This window comes from Prionailurus viverrinus, chromosome F1 (assembly GCF_022837055.1).
Source record: "Prionailurus viverrinus isolate Anna chromosome F1, UM_Priviv_1.0, whole genome shotgun sequence".
NCBI lineage: Eukaryota > Metazoa > Chordata > Mammalia > Carnivora > Felidae > Prionailurus > Prionailurus viverrinus.
In genome coordinates, this window is record NC_062577.1 from 51,258,805 (window position 1) to 51,282,500 (window position 23,696).

Genomic DNA, 23,696 nt, shown 5'->3' on the forward strand with positions numbered 1-23,696 from the left:
ACAACATAGTGACGTGCTCCCTTTGTCTAGAGCACCTCCTTCTTCTTTTTTTTTTTTTTTTAATTTTTTTTTTCAACGTTTATTTATTTTTGGGACAGAGAGAGACAGAGCATGAATGGGGGAGGGGCAGAGAGAGAGGGAGACACAGAATCGGAAACAGGCTCCAGGCTCTGAGCCATCAGCCCAGAGCCTGACGCGGGGCTCGAACTCACCGACCGCGAGATCGTGACCTGGCTGAAGTCGGACGCTTAACCGACTGCGCCACCCAGGCGCCCCAAGAGCACCTCCTTCTTGAGGCCATTAGATTCCATTTGCTTCAGTATTTTCAGAAATCATAAATTTCTGAACACTCAATTGAGAATCACTCTTACTATTCTGAGAAATGTTTTTTGTTAAAGGGCTGTACATATCAATCTGAGAGGGAGTGTTCTTTTCAGCAATTAGCCCCACAAATAGTTACAACAAGGTGGAATTGACTACAGGCCAAAATAATAATTCTAAATAAGTCACCTTTTCATACAAATAGTTAAAATGAAATATATCTGGATTGCATCACATATAAAAGTGACACTATTGAACTCTAATCATTAGGACATGGAAGTTAAATGTATTTTTCCAGTGGTATGACTGGTGTTCCTATTGTATGACCTGCACACTGGCCTTTTTCGGCATCTGGAAAGGTTTAGATATATAAGGTTCTTTGAAAAACCAGGAATGAGAACCAAAGCTCAAATTGAAAATATAAATTTTGAGGGGCACCTGGGTGGCTCTGTCAGTTAAGTGTCCGACTTCAGCTCAGGTCCTGATCTCATGGCTCATGAGTTCGAGCCCCGCATCAGGCTCTGTGCTGATAGCTGAGAGTCTGGAGCCTGCTTTGATTCTGTGTCACCCTCTCTCTGCCCCTCCCCTGCTCGCACTCTGCCTCTCTCTGTCAAAAATAAACATTAACAAAATTAAAAAAAAAAAGGAAAATATACATTTTGAGTCTAAATGAAATCTCCAAACAAACAACAAAAAAACCATTTCCCAATCTTTTTAACATGTACAGCAAGAGATATATGTGTGTGACATATACCTACATATACACACAGTGCAAGATGAAAGCAGTCTCGACAAAAACATTAATAAAAATCAACAAAAGGGTCTCAGTAAAACAAAACAATGACAATCCAAACACCAGAAATACAACTGAGCCTTCAAGTTCGAAAACAAAAAATTATTCACACAATAAACAAGCGCTCAGTAGACTTGAAGACTTCGTAGAGCATTTATATAAATTTGTGTAACAAACCTTGTTTATAGACTTACCCCCTGGTGGCATTGCAATTGTTACGGGGTCACTTCTCAAGCCGCCTTGGCTATTGGAAACATGCACTTGTACAGTATAGTTAGTGAAAGGAACCAAGCCCTCGATGAGCACCCAAATGTCGGTCTCCTCACCACTGTGCATGACTCGTGTGCCATTCAGAAGGGTGTAGTTATGATCTTCTGATAAAAAAGAAAATTATTAAAATTAACGTATATATTTAAGAGTTCATTCATTTGTCTCAGTGGCCAGAGCAACTGAGTTGTTATTCTAAGATAATGTGAAGGTCTTACAAGTATCATGCCCGTAAGGAAAAATACTGCACGGACATACAAATTGATCCCTTGATGGATTATTTACAATTGTTCGAGGGTTTTTTTACCCTTGGATTTTATGTGATGTGCAGCCTGGAGGAAATCACACTCTTTCCCCCATCTAGATTGGTTCCAAATCCAAACGGTACATTCAAATTATACATGTCGATATTTCATTTATCACCAGTTGGGGTATTTGTTGCTCATTTTTGTGAAAGGTAGGCCACCGCTTTTCCTCCAACACCTCTTCAAATCAGAATTGGCCAGAATATTGTGAACAGCAGTATGTGCTCACTTTGGGCAGAAGCTCTGGTTTTAGCTCTATGTTAAACTAAAGAGGCTGCCTGGTTTTGTACGAGAATCACCTTCAGTGAACTCTCCGAGCTGCACCACCACCATCCTTCCAAACTTGAACAAACCCATTTTCAAATAGTATCATGTCTGAGATACCAGAAAATACTGAGGGTTTTATCTTCCTCTTCTACACAAATGAATTACATTCAAGGTTCAGAAGAATTAGAAATTAGGCTTAAAATGAGATGAGGGCTACTCAAAATCCCGTCGTAACATTTATTTCATTGTCTATATTAGATGCTTTCCTGAAAAGCTCACATGAGGCAAATTTTTCAGAATATTGGTGAAATTTAGTAAAATTTAATTATAACTATTATTTTGTTTTGGGGGGGTGCAAGAGAGGAAGGGGCAGAGAGAAAGAGAGAGAGAGGGAAGGGAGCTCACCTGAAGTGAGGTTCATATTTCACCCAAAGCAGGGCAGGAGCTCCCCCAAAGCCCGGCTCAAGCTCACAAACTGTGAGAGCATGACCTGAGCCCAAGTCAGATGCTTAACCAACTGAGCCACTCAGTTGCCCTAGTTACAATTATTCTTAAAACACAGAAGAGGAGACCCATTAAGAATAGCAATATTTACCTCAAATAGCCTTTTTTTCTTTGCCTAAACACTTTTTACTGTAGTACCTTTCATCACCCCACACAAATTCTACAAATATAGGCATATGAATAAAAAACACACGTTGTTGAACTTTAAGGGGAAAGCATATTTGCAAGATTTCCAGATAATGATACAATCTTTATTGGCTAAATGTTTAAAAATTAAAAGATGACCACATACTAAAAATGATTTTGCATTGCACAATAAACAAAATCTAATAGTTGCAATATTTACAAAAATATATTTTTGTAATTTTTTAAAATATATTTTTGAAAGTTTTTATTTATTTATTTTGAGAGAGAGACAGAGTGAGGGAGGGGCAGAGAGAGAGAATCCCAAGTAGTGTGCTCTTTACTAAGTTACTTAATATTTCTAAATCTCAGGTTTTTCATCTGTGAGCTGGGAATGATAATACTTTGATTGCAATGTTATTGTGCAGATTAAGTGAGATTATTTCTTTACATAACCCAGCAGGTAACTGATGTTTATCTATAGAAGCTAGGAAGTATGACTGTTTCCTATAGTACAACTGATACATTCCAAACAAACATTTAGAACCAGAAAGTGATTAAGACTTCTGCATTCTGTATTTTACTTTCTTGGTAGCAATTACCTACCTATTACATTCTCCCTCTCTCCCACCCAACAATGTATTATTAATAAAAATTCTATCCTTTTCAACAAACAAAACAAAATTAATGACACCTGCTACCACTAGGTCATTGTCCCATCAGGTTATATGCCAAACTCTATCATTAATAAATATCAAATCACGTAAAAGATGTATGTATCTCATGTCTAGTTATGATAATTTTCATGAAATGTGGGTAAGGCAGACAAAAACTTTAAAAATATACAAAAAATTTAAAAAGGTACCTTCTAAGAACTTTGGGAGGAAGGGTGTAACTGAAAAAAAATGATTGCTGTAAAATACACACGTCTAAGGTGTTTTCTATGACCAGAAGAAATCCCTAGTGTCACGTAAGAATTTATTACTCTGAATTTGAAATTGGAACATTCAAAGGACTGGTTTATTCCCAAGAGAATAAGTGGTGCTTATGGGCTAAAACATGGGGAAAATAATTTCTATTCACTTTTAATAAAATAAGGCGAAGATATATTTACCGCTTAAGAATTATTATAAGTTCCTAAAATGCAAGTAAACACCGCAGCTGTCTGTATGTAACACACTTCAACAAGAAGTCCTGAAACTTGAAAATTCGCCTTAAAAAGACATTTCTAAGTGACACTACATTAGCTATCATAGGTTCTTTATAACTAGTCAACCTGATTAGACACAAGATTGTTGACTCCAACCGCATACAGAGAGCAGGTATTGCTACGTTCCGATAACAAGGTGCCCAGGATGTAGAAGACATAGTTACTGCACTCAAGAAACCTGGGTAAGTTTAAATATGAATCCTTGTAAGCACTAAGAAAAGTTACATTATTCACATTTGAAGATCTCAATTTCCCATAATGTCGAACTCCATGGAAGCATTTCTGGTTCTAGCTGACACAATTGCTGTTGTCACATGCCCAGCTGTAAAATTTCAGAAAGGTCAGCTTAGCCTATGAGACCCGGGGCGAGGGTCAGTTGCCCCTGAAATTGTGTTACCTGAGCACACCTCACACACACACGCACACACACACACACACACACACACACACACACACACACAAATGAAGATTGTAAAATCACAGTGAAAATTCTAAAATGAAGCCAAGAGAATACAATTTTCAAGCCAGGTGCAAATGTAAGATCAATGAGTTAACATCTATGATTATAATACTAGTGTGTTTTTTCCCGTTGTATTTTGTTTGTTTTCGAAGGAAATTTCTAGCCATAAAACAAACACTTTTTGCTAGCTTTGAAAATGGTGTGGCAAGGGGAAATGTATTAAATACCACTTTATTCTAAGTTTTCCAGATAACATTAATACATGGTAATTATACAATTAGTTGTAACATTAAGTTCTAGTTATAGAACAATGATTACTCAGTAATTATAAGAAGTATATAATTACTCAATAATTATGAGAAGTATGCAATTACATAACCATTTCGTTCAGCTCACAAAAAGAACTTGTACATCTACAGGAACCACACAGCCGAATGAGTCCAATGCTCCCTTACCCCCAAAGGACACGCAGCTCAATTTCATAGGCCTAGAGCAACCGACAGGATTTCAACCCTCAGTAAAGCTCCAGACTCTCCAGATTCAAAATCAAAACGGGATCCACAGATTTGGGTTTTCTCCACTTCATTCTGTCTTCACTTTCTTCCTTTGAAATTGACCAGTTTGAGTTCCTAGATCTTGGGGGAGAATTCTTAAAATGCAAGTCCTCAGATCCCCCTTCTTGAGAGGGTCTTGCTTTACTGCTTCTCACTGCAAAAACTTGGTTTTCAGTGGGCTGGAAAATGCAGCCCTGTTGGTCTAGCCTCAAGAGTCAAGCTGGAAAATGTTAAAACGATAAGCATTTCCTATCAGAGGTGACCATATCTGTCTGGTCAGCCTTAGCGCTGACCCCATTTGTAAGTATAAGTGAACGGTGCAGGCCCAGTTAAGCTCCAGTGTTCTGGAACCACAACTCTCCCATCACCCTGCCCCCAGGCACCGTGAGTGTGAAAAGGAGCTCCCCTCATTCACCTCTTTGGCTGTGGTCTGCACCACTGGGCTTTAACCCAGGGGTTGCACTCAGCACTTTTCAGATGAGGTCATCTACACTAGTGTTCTAGGGTTCATCTCCATTAAAATCACCTGGGGGTACTTCATCAACATCCACATCCCTGAATTCTACTCTGGACCTACCACCTGAGACTCTCAGAAGTTAGGGCCCAGGAATCATTGACGATTCTTCTTAAAGCATGCTGAACTACTGATTTGAGGGTCATGTAATCCATGTTCAAGCTAGTCTTAAAGCAATGATCAAAATTTATTTCCTCTGTTTCCCAAAATAATTAGGTCACTTTTGACATGCTTGTCAATGATGCCTTTAGACTATAGCTTTGGGCTATAAAATGTTTACTTTATTAGTGAAGTGATGCATCTTCAGTATAAAGCAGCCTCTTGAGCCAGACTTATCTTTTACAGACTACAAAAGCTATGAATTTGTCCTGTAAGAAACACTTAAATACGCATAGAAATAATTTTTAAAATGAGCAATCATTTTTCACACTTGAGAACAATAACTTCAGGTTTTCTAATAAGTATTTCTCTCTCTTTCAGTCTTCCCACTGAGGTTGCAGGGGAAGGAGAGATCCTTTGCTATTGGCCAACATCATGCATCACAAGCAAAAGACCCCCAAGTTTTGTGTAGATTGTGTAAAATTTTTAAATAAGCTCCTGGAGGCTATCTCATGATATTCTACATTCTACAGGATTTTCAAAGAAGTTAATTCACTCAGTGAATTTCTGCTTTATTTCTGCTTTTCTGCTTTATTTTGAAGAAAAAAAAAGTGTTAAATTGAGAAACAGCTCAAATAAATCTTACATGTCCAACAGATTTTACTTATAAAGAACATTTTCTTAGCAGATGTGGCATCCTACAAAAATGTTAATAGCACTAATGCCCATTTTCCAAGGCCAAAAATCTTACATTTAACGTTATTTGTCAAATAGTAAGATACTTTCTATACAATTATTTTTTTAAGCAAAACCAATGTAAATAGATATGTGTGATTCAGGGATGCGTAAATGATTGCTGTCTCAGGAATATCATCCTATGGGGTTCTCTAGATTGATATAACATAAATGGGTATCCTTTCCCATTCTCGTTATAATCGTTGTCACAAGAATTTTAATGCACCATATATTCCATAATTTTTTCTTCCTCTGTGCTGTACTGCTCTGACCTTTTCAATATTCTATAATTTGACTGGCTGGCCATTTCGGTTCTCTCCTTTTTACAGCCTTATTAACTTGTGGGAAAGAGGTGAAATGAACAACCAATCAGAATACATAATATTGCAAAGGTCAGCGTAGTCTTGTACAGTATCATCACACACAGAAGACTGTATGCCAGGCATTAACATCCTGATATCTTATTCATGTGACAAAGATTGTAACAAGAACAGAAAATGGCACAACATGAATCCATTCTCATGACAAAGATTATAATGAGAAATGACAGCGAACAAACCAAACTGATTCTTGTTACCTTGTGAGGATTTTAGATGTCAGACCTGGTCCTGCTTTAAGTTAGCCTTTTTCTGAATCCAATTACACCTTAAGGTAGGAGAGGTGTTAACTAATTTTCCCACTTCTTGCGGTAAAAAGAAAACGCTATATTTTCCTGGTATTGAGGTCTCAATTTTACTGTGGTTCAGCTCCATCTCATTAGCACAGAATTCTGCCAATACCAAAATCAAAAGACACAGAATAGCAAACTGCAGATCTGGGCAAAGTGGTGAATAAGGCCTTTAATGTGAGCTAATAATCCTAGGTCACTCTATAGCATGTATTAATATTTAAGTTACTTTTATTTATTCTTTCTGAAGATAGTATTTCAAATTATTTTACCCTAAAGGCAAGTGTACCCTCCAAACTCCATTATTATAATAGATATTATCTTGGTAGAGATCTAAATGGTACTGGGCATTTGGTGATTTTTAAGTTAACATGTGGCTGAAGAAACCTATCCCTGACCTTAAAGTGTTGCCAACATAGATCTATACCTGCATAGCTGTCTTCTTCACAGAACATTTTGAAAGAGGAAGGAATGAGTAAACTGTGAGCAACTTCAGCCCCTGAGAAGGACAGTGCTCTATCAATGCATCATATTTCTTATAATTATTGTAATAACTCTAATGTGATTTTTAATTAGTTGTCATCTAGTAAAAGCTGTACTTCTTTGAGTCCTCTTTAAAGTGGTCACTCTGCTAGAATGACAATTGTAGTTTAGGGAATAAATACATAGAATATTTAGCCACTCACCAAAAGATGGTACAGAAACCTTGACCTGAGTCTATGCTCATGTAAGAGCAAAGAGAGCTTGGTAGATGCTGAGGCTTTTTGGTTTTGTTCTGTTTTTGTTGTTGTTCTTAATGTGTGGGCAAGACTACACCAATATTGCACGATTACTTTTCCATATATCTAAAACATCATTTTAAAAAGTCATTTGGAGCATGGTTTCTTTTCATCAACTTTGCTCTCTATATTTCCTAAGTGGATCTCATTTTATTAATACCAGAAAAGAACTGTGCGTGTGTGTGCGTGCCTGTGTGTGATGTGTATACATAGATACATACATACATACATGAATATATACATAGATCAATAGACATATGGATAGATTGATTGATAGATTTCTCAAAGAGTACATTTCTCAAGAGTAATTTACCACAGTGTGGTAGGTATGGTCCATTTTCAACAACTATGCTGTACTCTGACAAGTCATATTTTTTTCTAATTTGATTTACATTTTCCCCATTTGAGCAAAGTGTTAGCTGTCCAAATGAACACACTATTGCCATTATCTCAATCAGCCAAGAGCTATTTGAGAAAATATGCTATTATAGAAAGTGGTCTCCAGCTTCCAGAGTAAATACTGGAACATGACTGATTAACAGCAGCTGTTATTTCCTTTTGGAATTCTAGTAGAGCCTTACGAAACATACTATGTTGAACTTCTAGTACTACTGGGATCAAGTGCATAGCTCAGCAGTCACTGATTACAGAGCACCCTATCCCTAATTCTTAATGAAGTGTTTACAATTTTCTTTTTAGTTACTTAGATATATATGCCTGAGACAGATTCTCCATTAAAGGAGAATGCCCATTTGGGGTGGGATTATATCATGTTTTGTGGTGACTTCTACCTGCTTTTTGTGCTGCAGTCACCATGTCCTGTGTTCCTGTACTAGTTATGTATTGCCATGTACTGACATTACCACAAACTGATTAGCTCAAAACAACATATACTTCTTATCTCATAGTTTCTGTGGATCAGAGGTCTGGCAAGCTTAATTGGGTCTTCTGCTCAGGATCTCAAAAGGCTGCAATTAACATGTTGGCTGGGACAGAAGTCCCATCTCAAGGCTCTACTGGGAAAGGATCATGTCCAGCTCAGGTGGTTATTGACAGCATTCTGTTCTTTACAGGCTACTGAAACTTAGTGCCTCTGTTTCTTACATGCTATTGGCTAGAGGCTGCCCTCAGTCGCTAGCTTCTTGTTGGCCAGAAATTGCCCTCATTTCTTTCTTATGTGGGCCTCCCCAACATGGCTGACTGCTTTATCAAAGCCGGCAAGGAAGATAGTCTCCTAGCAAGATGGGTCACATTCTTATGTAACATTATCACAGGACTTGCATCCCACCTTCTTCTGGCCAATAGCCATAGCCTATTGGTTAGGGAAAAGCTACAGGTTTTGACCACATGCCAAGGTAAGAGATTACACAAGGTCATGGGTACCAGCAATCACTGATCACAGAAAGTAATAATGGGATAATCAGATGCTATCTTAGAGTCTGTGTGTTACAGTTTCCAAGCTGTGGATATGAATCTCCTTGCTAAGAAGAGAATTAGGAATAAATTGTGGACTTTCAAAAGTTTATGTATTTTGGGAGAAGAATGGATAAATTATTATGACAGAATTGCCTTTCCAAAATACCTTCCAAAATACAACAAAAAGGAAAAAAAAACTAGGAAAACAAAAATAGTACGATTAACAAAAGAGGTGAAAATCCTGGAGTGAACGTATAAAGGAAAAGGAACAAATTAATGATTTAATTTTGAAACCTCACAACAAAAGAAAGATAGGGTAAATTTACGCTCAGCATAGCACAGTTCCTAAATGCTCCTAGAGGAAGGAATATAAACCAAGCAAAATCCTTAGAACTCTTCCTAATCTTCTCCAATCTTCTGAAGGGAAATGAATGTAGAGATAGGAAGGGCTGGCCGTCCTACCTCCCACTGTGCCGAGTTGGGGGAGTAAGCTGATGTTACTAGGATTTGAGGATGAATGTCAATAAATATAGTGGGTGTTGCTATAAGGGACATTTAATGAGATCTGAGAGGAGACTGGGAAACTAGATGCCCTAGAATTCTGCATTTATCCAATGCATTTTAATCCGTATTCTCTATTTTGCTCCCATTCCCTCCCACCTCTACCCCAAGGCTACAGACAGGTACATTAATAACAACACCCAGTTCTCAGAGCTAAGATTGAGAGAAGACTAACTAGCACCAGAAAGGAAAAGAAGGAGCCATCTTCAGCACAAATGTAAAGTCTGGACAGAGCTGACCATACAAGGCATAAGCAAAATACATTTTAAGGAAGAAATAACATATTGAACATGCATACATATAGTCAAAAGAAAAGAAAAGATCCCAGCATAGAAAGACAAAGTAGGGGCGCCTGGGTGGCTCAGTTGGTTGAATGTCTGACTTCGGCTCAGGTCATGATCTCACAGTTGATGAGTTCAAGCCCCACATCAGGCTCTGTGCAGAGCCTGGAGCCTGCTTCAGATTCTGTGTCTCCCTCTCTTTCTCTGCCACTCTTCTGCTTGCTCTGTGTCTCTTTCTCTCAAAAACAAATAAAAGTAAAAAATAAGACAAAGTAAACCACACAGACCTGGGGGATAAATATGATACATATTCCCTGCAAGATGAAAAAGAATATTATAAAGCCAGAGAAACAAAGTGGAAATTAGGAAAAAAAAACATAAGTATTTAATAAAGTTAGAAAAAGTAAGGAAAACAATAGAAACAGCTAAAAGTTAAATCAATGGCATGATGGAAAGCCTTGAGATAAGCACAATCAATGCATAAGAAAAAAAATCAAGAAATTATAACAATGAAAGAGAAGATGATATATACAAAGAAAATGATCAGAAATATAATTAGGATTTTTTTTTAACAAAAGGATGGCTTAGAGCTCATGTGGACACTGACTACAGAGGTGCCAATTAGATGCTTCCACCTGGGGACTACAAAGCTTGCTGGTCACTTAGGGATTCCTCTAGATGTCTGTAGAATTGTTGAGAATGCTGAAGCAGGGGGGCATCTGGGTGGCTCAGTCTGTTAAGCGTCTGACTTGGCTTCGGCTCAGGTCATGATCTCATGGCTTCATGGGTTTGAGCCCCACATTGGGCTCTGCCCTGGCAGCACAGAGCCTGCTCAGCATTCTCTCTCTGCCTCTCTCTCTGCCCCTCCCCCACTCACACCGTGTCTGTCTCTCTCAAAATAAATAAATAAACTCTAAAAAAACCACAAAGAATGCTGAAGCATAGCTGCAGTTATCTGGGGCCACTGAGTGGTGATGCTCTCCTGGTGGGGGATTGGAGGGGTATTTTGAGGTATCTTGTCTGGGCCAAGCTATCTGTGGTTTCTACACAAGTCTGACTCTTCAGTTTTCCTGACAACTTTTGGAAATGATCAGTTCTCTTGTAAGAATTCATTTTTGCCGTAATTAACCAGAGTTGTTTCTGTTGCTTGCTACCAAGAAACCACCCATGAATTGAGAGAGGTCTGAAACGATGTCAGCATTTGTTAACATTGGTTATTTACAGGTAGATTCATTGTTATTTTTCTATACTACATACATTTTTAAACTAGAACACATAATTTTTGCCAAATCAAAAGCATCATGAAACAGTTAAATATCCAAGGAAAATATATAAATTATATTTAAATTTATAACTAAATTGTAATAAAACCAGGGATCCAAAAACTATAGCCTACGGGTGAAATTTAGCCAGCTTCCTGTACTTGTAAATAAAGTTTTATTAGAAAACAGACACTTGTACTTCTAGGTATTGTCATGCTACAGTGGCACGACCGAGTAGTTATGGCAGAGGCCATATTGAATACAAGGTGTAAAACGTTTACTATCTGGCCCTTTAAAGAAAAGTTTCACCTCTGGGTTGAAAAATTAAAGTGACTATCTCTTTAAAAATGTTATGGCTTCCTGAACAAAGAGAGTCATTTCCAATTTCTGGATTGATTTTCTTGAGTACACTCTTTTCAAAGAATGGAACGGTGTATGTGGAAAGAACACTGTATTGACAGAGCCCTGTCTTACGCCACTGCACTATTCTGTCATTAATGCTTTGAATGTCTTTTATTATTCAGCAGTTATAAATGCAAATTACAGAAATGGAAAGAAGCAGGAAGAAAATATGTTACAGACAGTTCCTAATTCCACGTGCCCAGGAAGTTTGTAAATGGAAATCCGAGTGCATTGCTTTGACTGCAGGGATAGCTGCCGTTCTTAAGGCTTAATAAGAGTAACTGAAGAATAATTAATGACTCTTTGGATGAAAGAAGGACGGATTTACTGCATCAACTGCTTCTCAAAGACTTTTTTAAACTTTCAAACTTATGTGCCTTCTAGAGGTAATTTGCAAATATACACAAAACATCTCCTTCCTACAGATCTTAGTGAAAACAATTAAAAGGCTAAATGAGGCTAACATATTTGCTGAAAGAAGCAAATGCAGTGTTAATATTGCCTTGGAATTTATTTTAAGGGAATGCCTTGGAATTTAAGTGTACCAAATATTGCCTTATTCTAAATATAAGAAAATGAGTTACAAAATGGTTTAATTGTGCCTATGCAGAAGTTTGGCTTAAGAACCAAGAACAGGTGGCTAGAGTCCGAAGCAAGAGAACTATAATGTGGTACCATGAGTCCCAAAATAAACATTCAATATGTAAAGGATCATAAGATATAAATTTGTTTGTAAAGCAAAGAGGGTTTGATATATAAATGTTGCCCTCTTGAGCAACAACTTAATCAATTTCGCTCTCTAATTTAAAGTTGAACTGTTTGCCTCCTTTAAATCCCCCGATAGTGGCTTTCCAGCCTGGATAATTACGGAAATGAAAAGAACCAGCTTGAATCCCGTCAAAGGTATTTTATTCACCTTAACTGTTTTCTTATTAACCTAGTTAGTGTGATTAGGTTCTAAAATAAATGTGTGAAAATAGGTAACAATCTCTGTCATGAGAAGGAGTAAATCACTTACCTAATGTAGCCTACGAACGCAGTTTATAGCTACCAATCGTATTCGTTGGTCTTTTTTAAAGAAAGAATAAAGTTATTTGAAAGCTAACCTCATGTTAAGAAAAATACTGAAAAGTCTGAAGCTTATAACAGTGTTAATAGTCACATATTTGAAGTCTTTACCTTTTTTATCCTTGCTCATTCTCTAGGCTTCCATTGTCAGTCTACAAATGAAAATTATTATCTGCTTTTTAAATGTGATCATAACTCATAGATGCCAATACGAATATTCAGTTCTTGGGGGAGATGATCAGTAAGAAACTGGCTAAGAAAGCAGACCTGGGGATCTCCAATCCATAATCAAATATCTAGATTGATTGTGTCACTTGCACTCGTATTGATTTCAATTGGAGTAGCTCACCCAAGGGAATAATAAAAATGTGGAATAAAACTGATTTATGAGAACAAAATAAATCCTTCTGTGAGTGGTAATGAATTGGTACTATTTAACCCTTTCAATCACAGAGTGAAAAAACTATTTATTTTTTAAGAATGCTGAGCTGGCCAAAAGAAGTCATATCAGAAATGCCAATACTGCCAAGTGCCATTACACTAAGTTGTAATACTGAGAAAAAAATGGCACTCTAAACTTGATGGAAGGCGTCATTTGACATACGACATACTTTGAGCTTTCCGGGGCCAACTTCTATGTCCCATCACAAATGATGGACCTGGAGATCCAAGGCATTATGAAATCGCTCAATAAATGTTTATTGTACTTATTTACATGATTTATAAGACAGTCGAGAAATAAGAACAAAATACGGTAGCACAGTAGCTACATTTTTTTCCCCTAATGTAGATGTTCTTTATTTTACTCAAAATTTATTATATAACAGTTTAATCGAGGGTTATCTCCAAGATAACAGAGGTACCTGGGGGTAGACAGCTTTCAGCATAATTAAGGCACATACAAATATTTGCCTTAAAGAAAATTAAAGGGCATAAAAAATAAGATGACTTGTACGTAGAACCAGAGCAACTGTTTAATTATCAATGCAGCCAACAAGTTGATTTAATGAGGAAAAACATGTTACCTCATGTTCTCTGAAATCCAGTAGACAAAACATTCCCAATAGTTTGGCATTGACTTAGATTTTCACTTTTTCACTTCTAAACCTGTGCTGTCATATGCAAAAGCCCCCTATCTATATGTGGCTATTGAACACTTGAAATGTGGCTAGTGTGGTTAAGGAATTGAGTTTCTAATTTTATTTAATTTTAATTAATTGAAATTAAAAACTGATCATTGATTTAGTTACTGGAAGATTTTCACATATGTGGGTATGGGAATCTACTTCTTTAACTGAAAATTACATGAAAACTAAATATAGATCAAACATTTCTGATCAAGATTACCCTCTGAACTGAAGTGCCCTTTAAGTGTAAAGTATACAAAATTCAAAATTCCACATATATCTCAGTCTGTATGTCTTTTAGACAGCATTGCTCTGGTATGCTAAAGGGAAAACTAGAGGGAAACTAAAGGGAAAACACACTTAAAATGCAGGTTCATTTTCATCTTAAATCGATGGAAAGAAACTTTGTTCCAAGATCTGCCTACGTATATATATTCACGCAAAATGAAGGTGAAACTCTTATTCACAGAATGCACAGATTCTGTTCAATACATTGCACTTAATTCATAGTCCTGAGAAAGCTAATTTCAGAACTACCTGGAAGGGACTGCTGTAAGAAGGAGTGAGTTGATTTGTTATCAGTTCTGTCATGTGGCTTGTACCGTCATGGTGTTTAATGAAAGTATATAGAGGTAACTTTATTTATCCTCTCTGGCATAAAAAGGCTTTTAAAAAAATTAATACATTTTACTATTTACAATGAAGCATAATTTAATTCAGTTTGATGGTACCATAATTATTATAGCATAATAATTTTTCTAATATAACTTTTGCATGTATGCCACAGAGAGTAAATCATTAGACAGGAAACAGTACAAATCAAAAAGATAATAAGAAACTCTATTATCATAAAGGAATAAATTATTATGGAAAGGGGAAAGTGAATCACTTTAAGTTTAAGGGATTCAAGTAAAAGCAAGAAGATAATAAACAGTAATTGTAATTGGTTGGGCTTGAAAGAAGTCAAGGCCCAAGATTTTTAATGCCCCCTATTTAATGAAGTCTTTGGTTCCCATGTTCTCATGAGAATTTTCAGTTTTAAGGTCTGTTGTTTCCTAAAATATTCCAATAGTTTTCCTATAAGATGATATGGGCTACAAATTCCCTCCTCTGTTTTTTTTTCTTTTGCCTTCATTCCTTCATCTAATTATACAAGAAATACATGTTTATTGTAAATTTTAAGACTACATCAGACACTATGAAGAAAAAAACTAAAATTATCTAAAATTTCAGGATAATCATTGTTAACTTGTTAATATTTTTGTGTATTTGGATAGGTATCCTCTCATATTTTTAGACACACATATATAAATATATTCTTATATTTTACATTTACAGAATTTTGTAATACTCATTATTTTGTAGCTGCAGTATTATATATTTATCAATAAATGCACATCTACATAATCTTAATAATGAATTTACTATAATGTGGTTAGTCCACCTAGTTGGACATTTAAGAACACCCCTCTCAAGTTTTGTTACACAAATAAACTTTACCAAGAACATGATTTTAGAAATATTTTTTGTGCCTAATTATTTCTACTTATTAAAAAAATTAAATGTTTATTTAGTTTTGAGAGAGAGACAGAGACAGAAGGAGAGTAGGGGAGGGTCAGAGAGAGAGGGAGACACAGAATCCAAAGCAGGCTCCAGGCTCTGAGCTGTCAGCACAGAGCCCGACGCAGGGCTAAAACTCACGAGCCTTTGGGCCTTGAGATCATGACCTGAGCTGAAGTTGGCCACTTAACCAACTGAGCCACCCAGGCTCCCCTAATTATTTCCATTAAACACTTCCAAAAGAGGGTACAATGGATACAATGGGTACAAATGAATACAAACATGTTAAACCTTTTATATTTACTTTATAAGCTTATTTTAATAGTCTCAAATTAATTTCTGGAAACAAAAAATTAGTCAAATAGTTTGGTTGCAGTTTACCTAAAATAATCATATTGTATGGGTTATACTTGTGATTGTAACTTAAATTAGAGACCTTTTTGTCCACAGTAAAAGCATCCATCTTGTCTGTCAGTGTATTATATACATCTAAATTTATATAACTAAGTGGGTCGGACTCATGGAAATGTTCCTTAAGTATAAGGACCTCTGTATTTTCTGTCTTAATAGAGGTAGAAAAATTAACTCAGAGATTTATAAATGTTTAAAGAAAGTATTGATGGAAATGGCATGTCTTAAAACACAGATGTGACACCAATAATGATTCTTTTGATATTATACTAAAAATGAATGAGCACAATCACAAGAAAAGATACATAAAAAAAGTAAAATACCTGGACATAATCTGAACAAGAAACAGGTTTTTTTTATGAAATAACTTTTTTTTTGACCGAACTTTATTGTGAGATACATCTAAATAAATGTAATCATAACACATTGCTGGATGAGAAACATTGGAAGACGTAAATTCCAGATGGATTATTTTATAAAAAGATGAGTCCATCAAAAATATCAGCTGCATTTTTTTCAACTTAATTTAATGTTCACTTGGAGGAATATACATATAACACCTAAGACAAAAATGAGGAATAAGCTGCAGGAAGAAGACGGGACCCATATCTGTAAGATACAAAGGTATTTTCTAAATATTTAAAATGTTGAAAGCAAGGAGATGAAATTGCTGTAGTGATGACTCCAAGAGAAATAGAAATATGAAAGAAGGAATAAATAGCCTAGAAATAAGCATCATCACACATATGAATTTAAGTCTCGGACAAATTTAGCAAAATTAAACAACATAATGCTTTAACTCTGGATAGAGAAAATTTTTTTTTTTTACAAAAATAGAGATTTCATTATCAAAAATACAAAACATTTCCTAAACCTCATAAACACATCAAAGAGACAAACTGAACCTTTGACACTATAATGGCCAATAATTGCTATTCATAATATTTCAGCTTCTATACAAATAACAACTAATTTAAAAACCTCTAAAATCTCCTGGGCAAAATGGGTGAACAAATAAGAAAGACAAACAAATAAATAATAAGCATATGGAAATGTTTGCTCTCAATAGGAATAAAAGAAATGCAAATTAAAAGAACCTATCATTTTTACCTGTCAAATTAGCACAATTACAGAAAGATAAACATATTTGTATACCACTAGGAAACATGTAAATTGATATGATTTTCTTGAAAGCAATTTTCTAATGCCTATTAAGAGTCTTAAAAAATATTACCAACCTTTAATTTAACAATTCCTCTTTTAGCAATATATATTAAGGATATATGCAGTTATATGTTAATAATAAATATTATTTCTAATTGTAAAAATAATAAACTGAAACATCCAATAACAATGAAATGAAATGGCTGATATATTTTGATATTATAATCCAAATAATGGAATGGCAATTGTGATAATAATGGAACGGCTAATCATTTTGGTATATCCATACTAGCGATTTTCTGTACTTATTGAGAATGCTTTTTATGGGTGCATTTTGTGTGATATGAGAAATACGATGTAATGTTGAATGAGTAAAGTAGGATATAAGGTGTTTGTGGCAAGATCTCAAATATATATATATATATATATATATATATATCTCAAATATATATATATATAATATGTATAAATCTTCATAGGAGAAAAGATTGGATGCCAACCAAATGAAAATATAGCTCATTTATAATTAGTATCATTTTGACAAAAATATTTCTGAAGAAAACAAAATATTTCAATCTAAGCCTACAGCTACTAAATTTAAGTAATATTTGTCTGTATAACAACTAAAAATATTGATAACCCTTTGTAGTTATGCCATTTCTTTGCCCAAATCCTTAAAAATATCCTACAGGATTCTGCATGAAGTAGCTCTTGCCTAGCTTTTACTAGCCTCATCTTAGGCCATTTTCTTTTCATTCACTCTCTCCCAGCCACACGGGCCTTCTTTCATTTCCTTAAATCCACAAAGATTTTACTTTCCTTGCACCCTTCACAAATGCCATTTTCTCTGGAATCCACTGTCATCTATTCTTCTCTTGAGTTAGTGCCTAAATGTTATCCTAAATGTCATCTGCTGAAAAGGTCTTCCCTGATCCTCCAATTCATATTAAGTTCCTTATTATGCAATCTTGGTGACATGTCCTTTTACTTTATCTCCCCAAAGAAGTTTGACTACAAACAAAAACAAAAACAAAAACAAAAACAAACAAAAAAAGATTTATATGCAACCCTATTTACAAAGAAAGCAAATTCTCAGAAAACTATACAAAATCTTCGTGCTTTCTTAAATGGTCTGCTAGCATCCTTAGATTCTGGTTTTTTGATTGGGTGAAGTAACTCATTGATCTAATAACTTCACCTAAAAAGTTGGGAAATATTAGTTCTTACTGGGCTGTTCTTTTATACAGCATGATGATTTCAGAGTCATCTAATAGTACTTTCTAAGGAGCCAAACAAGTTTTGTGATCCTTGTGATACTCTGTGATGATGACTCGTCATCATCCAAGGAGTCTATCCTGTGACCCCTCCTCCCCCGCACACCCCCTCCCCCCCCCCCCCCCCCCCCCACACACACAGGAAAAGTTCAGGAATCAAAGGAGAGAATCTTCAGCTCTAGCTGGAGCCTGTCTCAGAGGCTCGGGTAGGACACTGGTCTGAGAGGACAAGATTTTTTTTCGATTTCTTTCTATAGTCCACTCTCCCATTCCCTTTTAATATTAATTGATAATGGACACTTATCTATCAAGAGCCTCCTGATTCAAAATCCAGATAATTATGTCTAATGGTTATACTTTCAGTCTAGAAATATCTGAAACCAACTCTACTAATGCTATTTATTCAGCAAAAACTGAACACTTGCCATGACACAAAAGCATGCAGGAACCCACACCTGACTGGTATATTCGTGGTATACAATATTGGTTCAAATTATTATATATTTGCTTCATGGCTGGTGTTTCCAGGTGAACCTCTTCATGTGTATTAGAAACCCCCAAATCAGCCATGGTGTGAGTTTGACAAAGTTGAGCATTTTTAAATGCTTTAAGTATTCCCATCTGATTTAAACAAACAAACAAACAAACAAACAAAAAACAAAACTATTCAAAACCTTCCAAAACCCAAGTCAATACTTAGGGGGTTGATCTGCTGATGATATGCTCCGTCTATCTGACAGTCTCTTTTTATGAGGCAGTGGAATGGAGAGATCCTACAGAATGACACTGCAGAGTTTAAAACACAAACTTCAGCCGAGAGAACACCCAAGTCTGGTGCTCTCTCATGCCCCTGTGGACTCCGCTCCCTGACACCGTGCTGCCCAGGGCTAGGATTTGCATTGCATCACTACGTCGTTGCTTCAACAGACACAACAGCACAGACTTTGTACTTGTTCATTATGTCAAGAAAATAGCCAATTAGATATGAGACACAAATTCAATAAGCTGCTGTGTGAGTGTTGAGAACAGATGAGTTCTTAAGTAATTTTGATAAATTAATGCTTAACTCCATTCTTGTGGAAGAATATCTCCTAATTACATATTTCTATAGCTTTATTGGCCATGACATGATATACAATCAGAGGTGTCAATATATTCAGCGGGTATATATTGTATAGCTTGATGTTTGGAATGATATACATCTTATCATTGCCTGGTCATATTTTCACCAATAATACAGCAATGATTTTTTTAACCCCAAGTAAAAAGCTTTTTATCTCCCATGTGTTTATTAGTTATGTGCATTTGTATCTCTAGAAATGTGTTGGAACGTTATGGGAAAGTATATTAACTGTAATTGCTTTTTTTTGCAAAAGAGAAATTTGCCTCCCAAAGAAATAGGGAGAAAGTAATTTTCTCTATTTCCCCTACGTTCTTACTGCTCTTCCTATTATACTTTGCTGTGAACATAACCTTTTCCATAGCCATCATTCCTAAAATCTCCTGTGTTGATTTTGAAAACATATGACATGGTCAAGGAGAGAGGTCCAGGGCTATTGTGTGTTGCCAAAGAACTCCCTAGCACAACGCTCATTTAATTTCTTCCGTGTCTCTCAAAGAAACTGTATGGTCAATAATCATCTAATGTGAAAAAACCAGAGTATAGAGCCTTTCACATGTCTGTGCTTGATGAGTATTTATGTATGAAATACTATTACCTGCTACTTTAAACCTCCATTGAGTTTCAATTTTCATGTATTTTTCATGTGTTGGGTTTTTATTTAATACAATGGGATGGAGCTGTACTCTCTCTGACCTTTCCTTCTGAAAATATGGAGAACCAGGTAAGTGGTCCTGAGAAGAAGTGGACCAACCACTGGCCGAATTCCTCTACTTATCCAGCTGCCAGGCAAACATTATGTTCCCTCTGCTCCGCCGCTGTTCTCTTCCACCCCCAGAATACACTTGGTAAGATTTCACTCCAGCTGCCTGACCCTCTAACTCATTCCGGGGAAATGAATTCAAATTGCTTGAAAAGAGGCTGCCTCTTTTATCTTCCCACTGACTGACAAGCAACTACAAAGTTCTCCGACGGGATTCCAAGTTACAAGCTGTACTGCATCACGGCAACAATTCCCCCACTGGCGGGTTTTCCCAGAGGGCAGCATGTCAGAGATACCGCATTGCTTGCAAACGCAGCTGGGAAAGTGCACACTTCCCTCCACACTAAAAACCAGACATCAGGGACTATAAAACAAAGCTGTCCCTTTTCTAACAGCATTAGCCTTCCTACAGACTCCTTGGAAGTCTGAGGCGTTCCCACGTATAATTATTTTCTTTACCTTCCCAAGAAAACAAATGCTGCTCTATCTTTTTCTTCCCCCTTGTAATTTTTATGAAACATCGTTTATTCTGGGAAGAAAGGCATCCAGAGAATCGGATTGTGTGCAAAGCTCTCTGAATTTCTCTAGGTAACCTTGAAAGATAGACTGCGTTTTCACGGTTTTTCAAGACTTTTTTTTTTTTAAAGAGATTAATAGTGTTTGAATGTACTGACAATCTAAAGCACTATTTCTGGTGACCGGCAACTCCTGGAGAAGGTAAGACTATTCTGGGTGCTGGTATTTTAAGGTAGTTAAAAATATGCCTTCATCTGGTTTAAACCCAAAAGTACTTCGTTCACTCGGGAAGTTTCAGTTCCTCTTCGCTTCCTTTTGTTTTTAGCTGGGAATCTATGCCAAGGAGCAAACACTTGATACTAATAGTGGAATGAGATACTGACCCCAATTATATAAAAGGAAGAAAAGTTTATGCTTAGAGAACAGTGAATAAGGGCAGCGATCTTATTGATACATGTCTAGTTTTTCCATCCAGAAAAATCCCATTCTGTCTTTAAATTACCCGCCCCCCCCCCGATGTTACCTGAGAGGGAAGACTTCATGCTCCCTATCTTCTACCTTCAACAACCCAGTATCTTCCACTCCTCAGTACCTCCCAACCATGGTCTTTGTCTTGGTCGCAAATAGTCCCGTTTACTTCTCTGACCAAGCCTATTTAGTTTCTGTATTTGTTCTGCAATAGCTTTCTGATTTTGGTTTGTGTGATTAGCACTGGCAACTATTGGAGAAGGAAACCCAGGGAAAACACGAGAAGGAAAACTTAACACTACACACATCACCAAAATGGTTCTCCTGGAAAATCACTGGAATTTACATCCAGACCTTTTATCCTTCTGTAGGCTTCTACCTCAGGGCTTCTGACTCACCCCGCACATGCCTTCTGTCCAGGCTGAACCAGCTGTGATTACTCCAACTGACTGCTTGGAACCCTCTGCTTTTTCTAGTCCTCTTTAAAGAAATTTTTGCAAAAATAATATGTATTTCTTGGAGAAAATTTAAAAGTTGAGTACGTGAAAAAGGAAAAATGAAGATAAACTATTCTTAACCACCTAGAGATAATACCTATGTGTCTGTGTATAAGTGTGTATATTATTTCCAAATTTCCATTTCCCTTTTTAAAAAGTCTTCAAAATTAATCATGTTTTTATTTTTCTGGGCCAGCCATCTGTTCTTTCAAGAAAAAAAGTACATTTTCTTTCTTTTCTTTTACCTTTTCTTTCTTTCTCTTTCTTTCTTTCTTTCTTTCTTTCTTTCTTTCTTTCTTTCTTTCTTTCTTCTTCTTCTCATCCCTTTCTTCCCTCCTTCCTTTTCTTTCCCTTCCCTACCCTTTTCTTCCACTCTTTCTTTTTAAAAGATTCCTTCCTGACTGAAAGTATCTACGCTAGGAAAAAAAAATCTCCTAAAACCTTTTTCTTGTACGTTTCTATATTGAGGAAGAAGAATTTTCAGGAACCAGTAAGATGATTTAATTTTACCAGTGTGAATTTATCAAATCACTTTATTTACTTATTCTTAAAATGATATTTCCATTTGCTAATGCTAAATGGTCATTTTCATTACCATCTTTTTTTCCTCCAAGTAGTCCACATTCTCTCTTTCTCAAATACTTCTATTACATGTCACAACACAAAATAGAGGATTAGGAGAAGGAGGCCCTTAAAGATGAAAAACTAAGCTGCCATTCAGTTTTTCAGGGCAGGTGAGAGTTAACAGTGCTCAAAGGATTGGGCAATTAACACACCCTTGGTGCCTTGCCTTAGAAACTGAGACACAAAACAATCTGTCAGTTTATCAAGCAAGGAAGATCACTTCCCAATTCATTCAAAAGGGAGGATAATGAAGAATTAAACTATTCACGGAGGGCTCGGTAGTAAACGCTTAAGAAAAAGAGCAGGACGTGGTATTGTCTATTAAGAAGAGGAACAGTGTAACGAATCTAAAGAATCTAGTCGCAAAGCGGTTGGTATTTGTAAAGGCATTCGATAGGTCCTCAGATTTTCTCTCCCTTAATAATATTGTTTTCTGTTTTCCTTCTTGACCATTAGGTGGTTTTATAATATTTATAGCTGAAAATATTTTTGAAACTTCATAAAATAATTGCATAAACAAAATCTCATCACACATTATTTTCACCTACCAGTTGGATTAAAAATTTATAATTTTAAAAGCAGTTTCACGTAGCCATTATTTTTACTACTGTGCTGTCCATCATTTTAGTTTTTGTTCCTGAATTGACACGTTTTGTTTATTAAAAAAAAATTCCACACTCAATATGTTTCCTAGGGAACTTTTAATAACCTGTTACTTCTAATTGAAAGTTTAAGTTAATTTATATATGTGAAGAGAAAAAAAAATACTGAAGATGTTGTAAGCTGATCCCTGGGAGTTGATATTCACCTGTGCAAGGTGAATAGCGCACTCTTGAGAGCCATTGAACAAAGTACTTACTCGAGGTCAGTAAATGGTACTTGTAGACCCTAGAAAAATCTAATTTGCATTATATGTTCCTCATAATTGAATGGATGTTTCAAATCAGGTAGAATCCCACAGAACTAAGTGCTACTTCTCACTTTTATGGTAGACGTTAAGAAAAGGCAGAAAAGGGGCGCCTGGGTGGCGCAGTCGGTTAAGCGTCCGACTTCAGCCAGGTCACGATCTCGCGGTCCGTGAGTTCGAGCCCCGCGTCGGGCTCTGGGCTGATGGCTCAGAGCCTGGAGCCTGTTTCCGATTCTGTGTCTCCCTCTCTCTCTGCCCCTCCCCCGTTCAGGCTCTGTCTCTCTCTGTCCCAAAAATAAATAAACATTGAAAAAAAAATTAAAAAAAAAAAAAAAGAAAAGGCAGAAAATATATTCTAATATATCCCAGTGTAGGCTGGGCAATCTGTTAATTTTTGCCATTCACATTTGTTTGTGATTGTTCTGTCATTCTCTCAGTATGTTCTCTAACTCAAGTTGTTCTCATCACTGGGGCAAAGGGTAAGGCTCTGTGTTTCCAAAATCTTCCCCCAATTAGCTCTATTGCACTCGTTACGCCAACACCTGCTTTGTCTCTTGCCTCACACACTTGAGAACGATCTGGCTAGTTTGCCTGTCACATCTTCGCTATTTGTCTGCAAATTCTATGGGGGCAGAGATCTTTCATGTCCAACCTTTGGTGCCATTTTATACACTTCA

General features: G+C 36.4%; 1 protein-coding gene across 1 annotated transcript in view; it reads right to left on the reverse strand.

Annotated features, from left to right (window-relative positions):
- The window catches only part of USH2A (usherin), a 735,906-nt gene that overhangs the window by 296,448 nt on the left and 415,762 nt on the right, over positions 1 to 23,696 (reverse strand). The window contains exon 37 of the mRNA XM_047839579.1: positions 1,309 to 1,488. Coding sequence (XP_047695535.1) covers positions 1,309 to 1,488 — 180 coding nt within the window. The remainder of the gene's footprint in view (positions 1 to 1,308; positions 1,489 to 23,696) is intronic.